The sequence below is a fragment of the Ambystoma mexicanum genome, chromosome 4q, assembly GCF_040938575.1.
Source record: "Ambystoma mexicanum isolate Mex_15411 chromosome 4q, UKY_AmexF1_1, whole genome shotgun sequence".
Taxonomy (NCBI): Eukaryota; Metazoa; Chordata; class Amphibia; order Caudata; family Ambystomatidae; genus Ambystoma; species Ambystoma mexicanum.
Genome location: NC_090928.1, coordinates 306,377,400 through 306,391,698, shown reverse-complemented (window position 1 = coordinate 306,391,698; position 14,299 = coordinate 306,377,400). Strand labels below are relative to the sequence as shown.

Genomic DNA, 14,299 nt, shown 5'->3' with positions numbered 1-14,299 from the left:
TGAAAGGGGGTCCCTGCTGTCCTCTGACAGGGCCATATGCATGATGATATGATAATGTAAACGGGCATGACATTTTTGTTTAAATTATGTATTGTTCTGAAGCTGCTCTAAATGTTGGTTTTTAGGTGCTAACCAAAACCTGGATTGCGCTTTCCAGAAAAACAGTTTACATTAGATGATGGGGGATCTTCACCAGCATTGGCCGCGCCCTTGTGGTAATCTCTACATAAAAGTCTTTATATAGTTAAAAAAAATCATTAACACTCCTGCATTTTCATAATTTCCTCAGTGGCATGAGTAGCCATAGCCTCCCCTGGAAATGTTTCTCTTTTTCTGCTGGTTTGCATTGGGGGGGATAAAATCTGTGCTCCTGGGGAGAGGGCACAGATTTTCAGTGGGCGCCCTCACCCCAAAATCTAGGCACAACCTTTCCTCTGGCTTGCTCTCACTACTTTAGGTTCAATGTTGCCTCTTCGAACTATTTCTGGAAGACTACTGCCCTGAATTGCTGCATGTCCTTCAAGAGGGTCCGTTCTCCTTCTCTGAGAGCCCTTCCGCTGTAATGAATGTTTGATTTTTATTTTATTTTTTCGCTTCAGGTACCTCTGTGGCTGTCTCCCTTAGTATGTAGCAGTACTTTCTTGGTTTTATGTAGATTTATTGTTGATGGACCCTCAGCCTCTGTTGGATCTTTCTTCTATGTACTCTTTGGGGGTGATCTTCCTGCCAAATCTCCGACCCCATCCGGTTGACCATCACACCTTTCCCTCCAGAGTTTTGATAGTGCATCCACAGGTCTCCAGTCGCTTCTTAAACTTGGTCTGGACTATCCATTTTTTGGGGAGGCAAGTTTAGTCACTCCGAATTGGGCTCCACCGGTGGGTAGGGCGGGTCTGGATGGTTACCCTACTCTTCTCCACTCTAGCTCCTTATCTGAAGCTCTGTGGCGGTAAATCTCACGGGGGCTGATCTTGGCCATCGGGCTCATCCATGCTCTGATAGCTCTTCTCTCAGCTGCGGTAGCCACTACTCCAAGTTTTCCTTGTAACTTTGCACATTCACAGCTTACCATCCTCAGCCTTAGATCACCTCTTAAACTCAGACACTCATACCAACCATGCACTGTGACCTATGATGCTGGCACAAACTACACACATTCCCTACTCCTAGCCTACATGGAGTCCATTCCTGCCCTAACCTCTGCACTGGACTCTGCCAATTCTTCCTACTTCACAAACCAGGTCTCCTTTTGCAATCTCGCCCTCAAACTTTCATCTACCCTTCAATTTTTGCTTAAACCTTCAAGACCACATCCATCACCTATGTCTTTTATGCTAATTGCTTTGCACACTACCTTTCCTCTAAAATTCATTACACTCTCGGACCTCTCTCTACGCAATAATCCTGTCCACCATCTCTCCGCCTTCTACTCCTCCCTTTCCTCTCCTATTGAATTAGCACCTATCCTTTGCAGTGCCAACAACCCATCTTGCGCTCCTATTAACCCCTTTGCTCTCCAAATGGTCAGTCTCTGTCTCAATCACTTGCCCTTATCTCTCTGAGCGCTTTAACCTCTCTTTCTGCTGGGTTCTTCCCTGCCTCTTTCGAACCAGCAACTGTCTTACCCCTATTGAAGAAACCCTCTGCTGACCCAAATGTTCCCACAAACTATCGTCCAGTTTCTCTCCTTCCCCATTATTCAACTGGATAACAGCCATGGATATCCACTTCAATCTGACTTCCATAGTAAATGCTCCACATTCACTCCATCACGCCTATGCTTTATCTTCCCCCAATGTAGCCATACCTAGTACTAACTAGATTCAACTGACCTTTTATTCAATAATAAACTAAAGGTTTCAAAATAACATCTCCTCAAGCATATTACCCCGCTATGTTGTGTAACTTGTACATGGAGATCCCCCTTTGTGACACAACTCGGAGCTCTGGGTCAGTCTGCTGCACATCGGCACATGTGCGCACCACATGACTCATGTCTCCGGTTTCATTTTGACGCCAAAGGGAAGGGCATGCTGAAGTAGCTTCATGTCCCTCACAGACTAACAGTACGTGGAGTCCAGCTTTCTGCAGCTATTTTCTCTCACAAAAACTATTTCCCAAAACTGACTGTTAATCGTTGGTACGATCATCCTTACCATGCTCCCACAAATGGCAGACCTTCTACTGGTGGTTACAGTGCAACAATCTGATTTTAATTTATTTAGCTGGAGCACTACTCACAGTCCGAACATGTAAATGAGTGGATCTCAGCAGTGTACTTCCTTTGTGAAACCCCCTGTGTGTACCATATATCTGACGGCTCAGGCCAGACGTGACTCTGAGCAGTGGCGCTACTTGATAACTGCAGGAGATCTCGGGAAGACAATGAACCAAACTATCTGACGAGATGACACTGTTCAGATGCTGTGCCCCCACTCATTCTGATATTATTTGAGTGGGTTCACATATTAAATGAAGTGCAAATGGATCCTAACATTTTATTTAACTGATTTGTGTGCTACCTAATGACGACCACCGTGGTATCTTTAATTTGTTTTGGTCTTTTTTTCATTATTTAGCCATTTTTGGACAGGTGATGGCAATTTATTTACACAGCTAAGCTGCATCCATAAAATAATTGTGCAGTGGTAGAACAATGGTAAGGCAGACTAACATGGGAAACATTTCACCTTACTGTTAGTTTTGTTTGTTCTGTTCTATTTTCTTAGCTTTTTGTTCTACTTATTTGGTATTACCTCGCTATAAAAAATGTGATGTTTTCAACAACACTTTGGTATGCTGTTAATTAAATGTGTGTTTGTGTTTAATGAAGGTACCAGTTCCTTTCCAGTCTCTTGCACCTCTACAGCTATAGCACCATTTTGTCAGCCGTTGCCCGTTGTGCTTCTCTGTACGCCCTAGCACCATTGAAAAGGAAAAAAAGACTACAATCCTTTTTTTAAAAACTTTTATTGGTTTTTACGAACCTTTAAAATACATACAACATATACACACACGTGTTAACATATATCATATATCGAGTAACAGACGCCAGTGAATAATCCGTTTCCATGACTTCTACATCAAGCATCATCTTAAACTAATTCACCCAATATCACTATTTACAAGAAATCTTCCTTCTGTTGGTATCAAACGTGCTTCAATTATTTCCAACAACCGTGTTAAAGGAAGTATTAACTTTAAATCAGTTCCCTGAAACATCAACTTCCACCACTCGTCTGCACTCTGATGATTTAGGCTTCAGGGACCCAGGTGGATAGTCCTTTCAGATCTTAATTTAGTGCAAAATAACTCTAGATGTTTAAGTGATTCATTTTTACTTAAGCACAACCTACATTCCGGTGTCAAATGATCATAACCCTTCCATCGGCGAAGCCAATCAACAGTTTTAAACATGTTCAGTCTAAACAATATGAAAAGTCTTCGTGCATGTGGATTAGGAAATAAAACTATGTAGTTCTGAAGAGTGTTAAAGTCACGTGCCTCTAATGGAGCATCGCTCATACGACTGGCGGCTGATCTGTCCGCACAAGTTTCATCCCAATCTATGCGCCAGATTTTAAGCTTGGCTGCGTCTGGATTCTCATGCAGCATGTCAACTGAGATATCATATTTTTTTAAGATTGCCTCACATCTGTTTGACCACATCTGGATAACTTTGGAGTTTTCGGGTAAGTCGTAATGAAAGATATCGAATTGTGGGATCTGTGCACGAATACAGGTCTTTCGATATAAGGTCAACAGATTCCAACATATTCTTGCGTGCATCAATATTAGTGCAAGCTCATATCTCATACAGGACGTATTCACACCCCTAGGGAGGGTTAATACCTTGGTCCAAAAACAATTTTCTAGAGAAGCCCAGGTCTCATAAGGACAACCAAGGGCATTTTCTGCCCCATATGTCACGACCGGGATGACCTTCTGTTGATAAAAAGACACAACGGGTCGTAATGAAAATTTACCGAATTTCTTATGGATTATCAATGCCTGGCTTGCTAGTTGTTTACATTTCCTTTTAGTTTCTGCAAGCTAGGGCCCGTCATTTATAGCAGAACTTATTGTCATCCCAAGATATTTGACATTTTGGGAGATCTGAAGCGTTTCTTGTCCTAAAGACCACTTTATGATTTTACTTTTGGACACTCCCCCGCCGTTCAGGTTCTGCAAAACTAATATTTCCCATTTCTTAATGTTGATTGCTAACTTATTGGATGTGACATATCGTTGCACAGCATTTAATTTTCTTTGCAACCCGATAGGCGTCACATCCATAACGATCAAATCATCAGCGTAAAGCAGCCAACTTAAGTATTTGTTTGCAACTTTAGGTGGAAAGGACTTTCATTGATTGAGTCGCCTATGTCAGAAATAAAAAGGCCAAATATGGCTGCGGCCAATGGGCAGCCCTGCTTCACTCCTTTAATCCTTTTTCTTAATACTACTTGTGCCATAGCTGGGTCTATATTTTTTAAATGGAAATCGAGCAACTGAGTAATTTGCAAAACATATTTACTTTATAAAAATCTTGTTTAAAAAATAACAATTTTGGCACACCCGATATGCCAGTTTGCGCTCTTTAAGGGCCAGCTTTGGCGGTAACATCATGAGCCCTCATTAAGGCCCTCCCTATGCTCATGCCTACAGAGGCTCACGCTGGTGGGCCTTTACTACTTTGTTGGACATTGAAAATAGTGTAGTCATGCAGGCAGTAGTTGTCCTTAATGATTTGGGATTTTTGAGCTCGGCAGTTTAACCTGTTAGAACAGGCTAGCCTCTCATTTTTGTCCGCCTACTTGGGCCACTCCCAGTCCAGTTAGTAAGAAATCTTGGCGTTAAGATATCTGCCTCATTATCACCTGATGCCCAAATTAGCGCCACTTGCAGTGCAGGCTTTTTTAAACTGACTCAGCTGAAGAAAGTAATTCCTTATATTCCTGTCAGTCTTCATGCTTCGGTCATTGCTGCCACTGTTAATGGCAGCCTTGACTACTGCAATGCAACTTTGTTGGCCTTACCTTCTTACTTATTACACCGTTTGCAAGTGATGCAGAATGCTGCTGTCTGTTTGACCACAGGAATACCTAATGGTCTGCATGTATCGCCAGCTAACCAGGACCTTCATTGGCTTCCCATTGCAGCATGCATTCAGTCCAAATCACTTTGTATGATCTACCACACCTATCGTAGTAAAGGTTGTTTATCTTTACAGGAGGAAATTATACATTACTGTCCTGCGTGCACGCTAAGCTCCGCCTCTTCAGCCCTCCTCGTTCCTCGGTACCACTTAGAACGCTGTTGTGGGCGTGCCTTTTCTGTGGTCGATGCTAAGCTCTGGAATTCCCTTCTGTTTTCTCTTGGGTCTATTAAAGATTTTAATCAATGTAGGGTCAGTCTTAAAACATATTGTTGCATAATTCCCTTTTGCTTTGCTGTCTGCATCTTTTCAGCCCCATGATGTCTTTTGGTGAATATTTGGGTTATATAAGATTAAAATAGATAGGGCGGGGCGCTGTTGCGCTCGATGGAACTGGCAGCCTGAGTGCCAAGCTCCGGACTGGGGTGATACTGATTCCAAATATAACCGGTTTATACTTATACTTCCTCCATTTCCCTACATCTTGTGGACAGACCTCCTAAGTCTGCCCCTGCTGATCCACGGAGCCTGGTCTCCAACGACTGCAGAGAAACTATGGCGACTAGCACCAGCGGGGGAGCTTGCAGGCTCTCCCCGCACGGCGGCTCCAGGAAGCATGGCCAGCCAGACTGCTTGGTGCCGTGGCGGCCTGTGGGGGGGGGGGGGGACCTGGCCCTTGATGCGCACCTGCCTCCTGGCACCCCCCCACCCCTTTTAAATCACTGGAGGCACCCGATTGAGCTTGGAGTGGGCCGCGCGGGCCTGTGGCGAGTGCGGCTGGACGCCGCTGGGCCCCCGGGCACCTACAACTCCTGTCCTGCTCCCTTGTGAGGGGCCCAGTGGACGGGCACGGTGCTGGCCTGGTGCGACGCAGAGGGATCACGGCACTGCGGTGGTGCTCGTGCTGGCCTCCCAATCCTTGCCACCCGCTGGCTGATGGTACGTACTGGCTGCAGAATACGGTAGGTTGCTGGGGGGGGTTGCTGGTTTTGGCGGTGGCCATGTCTGTAGCCTCTTATGCCAGATTGTGATCTGCTGGCACATGAAGAATCAATACTTGTAATTATTACTCGCTCCCGCCCGCGCCACTGGGGGCACCGCCACTTCTCATTTAGCGTTGTGATCAATTGAACTACAGAGAGCCTCCCCTCCCTCCCACCCCCCGCCATCTACCATCCGCTGGCACCGGGGGCAAATTGTCTGGTGAAATGGAACTCGAGCATTCCCTCCGAATTAATCCAACCCAGACTTGGCACCCTACAGGAGACCGCCACAGGTTGGGGCCTACCCACTATCCCTGCCCCATTCAGAATCAATCAGCTATCCAGCACACAATCAAGTGAGACTTCCAACCCCAGCATTGGCGCAACGCCCTCAACAGATAGGGCGGGGACACGACCTCTGCTACAATATACTCACAACCCCCCGGAGGGGCTGGGACCATAACTTACCTTAGAGGCCCTAACGCAGATCTCTTGATGGACTGAGCAGGGCGGTCCTGGAAATCCTACTACACACGGAGTGGTAACAGCACTCTGACATCTCTAGCCACCCACACCAAACCAGGTCCCCTGTCCACCTACACCATGACCAAGGAAGCTGGTGCTGGGAAGAAACAGAGCACCCTGAACATGTTCGCAAAGACACCAGCTAAATCAGCAGCTGAGACGCTTGATGAGGCCCCTGCAACATCAGCCACACCAACCCCTGATGACTCACAGAAGATGCTAGAATACATCAGCGAGGGGTTCACCACTCTACACTCCAAGCTGGATGATACGAATGGCACCATCTCTTCCATAAAGGCACATATTGAGAAAACTGATGGTCTGGTGGCGGAGGTCGAGGTGAGGGTGGGTGCCACCGAAGATGAGCTGGGTTCCCTACGGGCCACGGTCTCCTCGCTCTCCACTCGGGTGCTGGCGGTGGAAAAAAAGAACGATGACATAGAATCCCATTCAAGACGCAATAATCTGCGCATAGTCGGTGTACCCGAGGACAATATCAATGAGCCCTTGGAAGACTTTGTGGAGCACATGTTGCTGTCAGTTCTAGAGTCTCCGAAACTCTCCCCACAGTTTGCAGTGGAAAGTGCCCATCGTTCCTTAACCGGAAAACCTAAGCCTGCCGCACCTCAACGCCCCATCATAGCCAGAATTTTAAATTTCCGTGACCGAGATGCTCTCTTGAGAGCGGCGAGAGTCAAGGGGGAGCTACGACTGGGGGCAGCAAGGATCCATCTGTACCCTGATTTCTCTGTGGCGGTGCAGCAGGAGCGCAAAACCTTTGTGGCAGTAAAAAGAAGGCTCTGAGATCTAGGGGTAAAATACTCCATGTTATTTCCCGCTAAACTAAGAATGGAACACTCCAATCGGACATTCTTTTTCACGATCCCGGAGGAGGCCTCAAAATTCATAGACAAACATTTTTCTGGCTGATTCCCCACCACCGTTAATGCACCGGTATGGTCCGATCATTATGCACCAAGTCCTGGCCTGGAAACAGGCCCATCGATGCCCTCACGTACAGTTGAGGCTATGTTATATAGAAATGCATTAACAGTTTGATCTTGTTATTCCACTGTACTGCTAATCCTCCACTCATGCAGCCTATACTAATTACTAAGTGTGCGGTATTGAAAATCTCCATATGTTTCCCAGTCCGGTGCGTCACCGCCAGGCCAGCTAACAGGCCCCCAGGCGCTGATGCCGATGAGTTTGTTGTTATGGTCATGTTGGGTTATCATTCCTCTCTTTGGGGGAGGGATGTGGGTGGGAGGGGGGGTTGGGGAGTTATGTTAAAAGGGACTTGGCAACCACAAGAGATGCCACACATACCGCTATATTATGTCATGGGTTTACGGATAGTGCGATGTACCCACCCCAGCTAGGCTGGCATTGGCTACTGCCACTCGGTAGACCGGAAGTCAACCAACACCCCCAGACGAATGGCGGATTATAGCTTAGCTTTCATGAGCTGGAATGTAAGAGGTCTGGGTAACCACAATAAGATGAAAGATAACATTTTTGCGGAACGCTATGGCCTTAAAATCCTATGCCTACAAGAGACCCATGCCCGCTCTGAACAATGCGAAAGTTCGCTAAACAATGGGGGTCTCAGAGGTACTTCACCAATTACTCCACCCAAAGTCGAGGTGTCCTAACTCTGATACACAAAAGTCTTAAGTTCTCATGCTGTCACTCATGGATAGACCCGCAGGGGAGGTATGTACTAGTCCTTGGCAAACTGCGAAATCAAGAGGTAGCCATATTAAATATCTATGGCCCGAACATTGATGACCCAGATTTCTACCTGCACCTGGCCTCTGAATTGGAGAGTTACCCCCTGGTTCCGATCATATGGGGTGGTGATTTTAATACAATACTATACTAGATGTCAACCTAGACGGATCAGGCTCTAGACCTCGCCAGCTATCCCAGGCAGCCCACACTATTCTGACAACGCTCCCTGGCTTGGCGATCATGGACACCTGGCGGCTCATGTACCCTGACTCCCGCACATACTCCTACTATTCCTCAGTGCATGATTCACATTCTAGGATAGATAGGTGGCTTATATCAGACATATTGGATCAATCTCCTGAAATATTGGCACGACTAGGGTCAGAACTAGACACATTCCGCAGCCTAGCCGAACGGGAAGTCAAGTTCTTAGACAGCCCTCGCTAGGTAAGGAAATATGGCGAGGGAGAGCGGCCAGGCCGATTGCTCGCCAGATTGATACGCCGAGAATTTGGAGCCCCCAACATACCGGCGATGGAGAGACCCAATGGAACACTAGCCACTTCACCACAAGACATTAACTCAGAATTTCTATCATTCTACACCTCCCTATACTCCGAAGTTGATGGCCCCCAGATATCAGAAATTGAGTCGTATTTGGAGAAGCTCCCTCTCTTGGTCCTTTCCAATGATGCCAGAATTTCCCTGGAGAGACCGTTCACTCCGGAAGAGCTCACGGAAGCCATTGAATCGTTGGCATCAGGTAAAGCCCCTGGCCCAGATGGCCTCCCCATCGACTTTTACAAACGATATGTCTCCTGTTCCCATATTTACTGGCCCTATGGGAGGAGGCATGCAAGAGGGGTATGCTTCCCACCCCCCCCCACACTGCGAGAGGCAATGATAAGTCCTTCTTAAACCTGACACAACTCCCACCCAATGCGGCTCATACCGCCCCCTTTAACTAATTAACTGCGACGTCAAAATATATGCCAAACTACTAGCCACCCGACTGGCCTCATTCATGCCCTACATCATTCATCCTGATCAAGCGGGATTTGTCTCGGGCAGATCCACTTCTCTGAACCTGAGGAGTCTCTTTAATGTGACCAGTAGGATCAATCCGGAGGTGCAAGTGGTGGCGGTCACCCTGGATATGCAGAAGGCATTTGACTCAGTGTCGTGGGAGTATCTTGGCGAGTCCTAGAGAAGTGCAAATTTGGCCCCAACTTTCGCAAATGGGTCAGGCTGCTCTACACCGGCCCATCGGCCAGGGTCCGCACTGAGGATAGGTGCTCCTCCCCCTTCTAGATAGCCAGAGGAACACTACAGGGATGTCCTTTTCCCCCGCTAATATTCGCCGTAGCCATGGAACCCTTTGCCAATATGATGCGCCAGTCACACTCTGATAGGGGCTTGCGTACAGCGGACCAGGCCGATATTGTTTCCCTAAATGCTGATGATGCCCTTCTGTATATTCGCTCCCCAGAAACCAACCTTGCCCCGATCCTGGAGGATGTGTTCCGTTTTGGGTACATATCTGGGCTGAGGGTAAATTGCTCCAAATCTGTCCTATTCCCACATACAGACGGCACGCTACCCCCATCGGACCTAGGGGGGATTCACATGGTCCCAATCCAATATTACTTACCTTGGGGTGGTGGTCTCCCGGCATACGGTGAGGCTACGTGAGGACAACTACCGAAATGACCTCACAAATCTGGCCACTAAAACGGATAGTTGGGCTAGACAGCCCATTTCTTAGCGGGTCGGATAGGCATACATAAGGGTGGTATGGCCCGAACTCCTTTACCGATTTACTAATCTCCCCCTGTGGCCAGGCGATGACTTCTTCCGGTCGCTACACCGCATAACCAACACCTTCCTATAACAACACTGACCACCCCTATGGAGCTAGGCGGGTTTGGTGCCCCAACTTCACCAGGTATTGGTTGGTAGCCTAGTCCCAATTTGCTTCCCACTGGTTTAACACCACCAACCCCCCCCCCCCTCCCCTCATGTCCGGCTAGAGAAACTAACGGTCAGTGATTGAGTAATTGGTTCCCTTATTCTCAAGCCCGTACCGGCTGACCCGTACTCAGCGGACCCTGTAGCTAGTACATCCTTGGCTCTCACTAGGATCTGGAAGCTGGTGGAGACACCTCACCCCTTCCACGGGGACCTCCCGCTCTGGAACTTCCTCCCCGATGTCCCAAACATCCCACAATCCATTGTAGCTCGCTGGGCTGACGAGGGCTTCTTGGCACTCTGTGATGTCTATGAACAGGGCAACTTCCTTGAATGAGCAGACCTCCCAATCCCCCTCAAACGAAAGCCTCCAGCATGGCTGCAATACTCCTATCTGGAAAAATCTCAAAGCCAGATACCCCAACTTCCCTACAATACCACCTGACAAACCCATAATTGCAGAGCTGTGCTCCTTTGATTCCTTTAAGGGGAAAAGATCAAGGCTTTACGCCCTACTGCAGGCTAGAGCGGCCCCTCCTTAACTAAACTAAGACCTAGGTGGGAAGAAGACCTTGGAGTTCAGATCACTGATGAACGCTGGTCCCGGATGTGCGCTCGCACTCACAACGTATAATATAACTCACGTTTCAAATGAATACAATTCAAGGTGTTGCATAGATACCATCACACTCCAGGCAGACTACACCATATGTTCAATGGGTTTAGGTCGAAACGACTAAAAGTGCTACCACCAAAGGATCAAACACAAAAAGTTCGATCCTCTGGTGGTAGCATTAAAAAAAAAAAAAAACGGGGGCGCCCCCCGCATACCCCTGCTCACTATACTTTATGGTATAGCGAGCGGGGGCTGCGGAGGACACCCCCCGCAGCCGTCAGTTTAAAAAAAAGAAAGAAAAGAAAAGGACCCTGCAGCGCCAGTTCCCAATCGCAGAAGTGAAAGGGAACTGGCGCTGCAGGAACCGGTGTGAAGGTAAGTGGGGTTTGTGTATGTTGGTGGTGTGGGTGTGGGTCGGGGTTTGCTGAGGGTTGGGGGGGGGGGGTGTCTGTGTGTGTGTTTTTGTTTTGGCAAATTATCCAGGCTGAAATGTCCAAAAACAAAGTGTTCGAACATTTCGTTTTTGGATATTTCAGCCTCAATAATTTCCCCTTCGGTCAAATCACTGGGATTCGTTCAATGAACTCCCTTCCAGCTGTCATAAGTGTGGTGCGGACCAAGCTCCCTACATTCATATGATCTGGTTCTGCCCGCGGCTGACTCAATTTGGACCGAAATATGCTACACAATTTCTGCTATATTAGACCATACTTTAGACCCACCCCCAGCGCGTTGCCTCTTCCACGACTTCCCCAAGCTGGGTTGTGACTCAAGGAAACTGGCTGGACTCTGCATGGCACTGGCTGTATGCTGCATCTTGATGAACTGGCTTCGACCAAGAGCACCCACTTATGCATAGTGGCTCAGGGCGGTCACATGGGCGCACGATACTGAGGAGGTGGAAATTCCGTAGTTATATGTCCACCATAAACTCGAACTCAGATACTGAATCCTCTGACCCCCGCCCTTTCCCCCCACTAATGCCATCCCGTGAATTGTGACTCTTAAATCATATACCCAGGACATCACCGAGTCCCCAACCCTCTTAATGCACTCAAAATGCCAGCACTGTATTGTAAAGTCTGCATTGTGTAATGGTGTACTTTGTTGTAAACATCTTGGTTTGTTTGTACGTTGTCAAATAAAGGTTTCAAAAAAAAATTAGATATAACCATACACACAGTGCTATTTTTGTTTTCTTTTAGTTGCAATGGTCTGATGGCCATCATAGGTACAGTGTTTTTTGCAGATCGTTTTGTGACCGTGTCTTGGTATAGGAATGGGATACTGTAGATTAAATATCCTTTGCGATGGCCAACATTTATTCTAGATGGTAGTTACCAGCACATGCCACAGGAAGCTGTGTTACAGCCTTAGAAAAGAGTAGGAGTTATTCTTGCAGATGCAGTTTTTTTCTCTTATCTTGTAGTGTTTTTGGTAACATTTCTTTGAATAAGTTAATCTGTCGATTTAACTTCTTACTAATTCAAATGTATTTTCCTTCAACAGTGACCTGTGTAATTATGCAAAAGAATGGCGCAGGGCTGCATACTGCAAGCTCTTGCTTTTGGGACAACGCCACTGATGGTAAATAACATTGACTGATGTCTCTATTATTAGAATATACAAATACATCACTATTGCATTGGGTTGGTAAAGCAAAAGAAGAACCTACTTGTTGAAAGAAATATCGCAATGCAATTTCTCTTATTTTGCAGAAATATTTGTAGAATATAATATTATCTCCAAAATGTTTGGCCATATTGTAAAATGGAATATATTTTGTTCCTGCAGGAAGTTGCACTGTGAGATGGGAGAATAAGACTATGTACTGCATAGTCAGTGCCTTTGGACTTGGAATCTAACAATTTCACAGCATTCATCTCAGCAGCAACTGATTGCTTATCCTGCACACAAACCTCAACCTGGGGTTTAACTACTTTTTAAAGTATTATGTTTTTGTTACTTCAACATCCACAAATGCTGACGTTTTAAACTGAAGATCACAGCGCCTGTACATTGTTTTATATCACAGCTTTGCAAATACCATTGTTGCCGTGCTACTGTGTCTTAAATCTCTCCAGTCTAACCCATTCTAAGGTGCTAAAAAACTGGAGTCTGCTGCAATGTTAACACAATCTCTTAAGCTTTAATCTTTGGAATGATTAACTACACTGAATAAATTTCCTCACTTTTTACTTTGATTAGTTATGTAATAAATTATTATAGACAAATTATTGTGTGTATTTTTATTTTTGTTTGTTTTCATGACCAGATTAATTTCAAACCCCTTATGTATCTCATTAGATGAGAAGCGCCGCCGACCATTCAAGGTTCTTCCATTTGCATTGTGCTCTATAACCATGGTGTTTGCCAAGGTGCTAGCCCTGAAAACGGCGCATTTGCTCACAATATCATTGGAAACTCTAAGATGTTCTTGTCTGTTTGGAAATCGTTTTTCAGTAGTTGCTATTTAAGACAACCAATGTTTCATCATCGTTATATCCTCCAGAGATTCAAATGATGGTTGTTCGCTGTGGGGGCAGATCTTAGAACACCTCTATTAACCTTAACTTGAAACACCTCACTGAAGTCGCCGTAGGGCCCTAGACTACAACACACCTCTATTCTTTTACCCACTTCATGGCAAACCGTAAGCAGTGTGGCTGGCCCTGTCCTCTGCAAACATTCTGTGTGTGAGCACCTGGGCAGCTATGTCTTCAGCAAACCAGTTATGATTGTGGTCCAGGATTTCAACTTAAAAAATGTTTTCTTTTTTATTAAAGCCGAGTGGTTAAAATAGCTTGCTCCTTTTGTGGAAAAGCATTCATATAATGGCTAGCTCCACAAATCGCCTTAATTTAAAATACATTTTGCATAGGTATTCTAGCCTTGTCATTGTGCTTTTTTTCTTTATTGAATTTCTTTTAGCTGATTTCCTATGTGTAGCTTTATCTTTGACCGCCTGTTTTTCTCGAAAAACACTTATTGTCTGGATTGTATTGCCCTTAAAATACAATTTCTCTATTGGTAAACCTCTGGTGCAATCTGCGATGGACAGTTTGTTCAATCTGCTGCATTGTCTACCCGCAGGCAAATGCACAACGTCTAGGAACGACTACACCTCATGGGTTTAGTGATGAAGGTCCATTGCATGGCTCCTCGGGTGAACACTACACAAATGACTAGGCAGGTAGGCTTACAAGTGAGGTTGTCCTTCTCCTGCCACTTCTGAAGAGAGAATCATCTGCACTTTATTTATGCTACTCTACATCAAATCTTATCGTTTGTTTCAAGGTGGTGTTTGGTGACAGT

At 46.1% G+C, this 14,299-nt stretch overlaps 1 protein-coding gene across 2 annotated transcripts in view; it reads left to right on the top strand.

The window, feature by feature from the left end:
- Positions 1-13,218, top strand: part of DYNLT1 (dynein light chain Tctex-type 1) — a 155,890-nt gene extending 142,672 nt beyond the window's left edge. For both annotated transcript variants that reach the window (XM_069607882.1, XM_069607883.1), the window contains exons 4-5: positions 12,494-12,571; positions 12,779-13,218. In XM_069607882.1, coding sequence (XP_069463983.1) covers positions 12,494-12,571; positions 12,779-12,849 — 149 coding nt within the window. In that variant the 3' untranslated portion in view covers positions 12,850-13,218. The remainder of the gene's footprint in view (positions 1-12,493; positions 12,572-12,778) is intronic.
- The last annotated feature ends 1,081 nt before the right edge of the window (positions 13,219-14,299 follow it).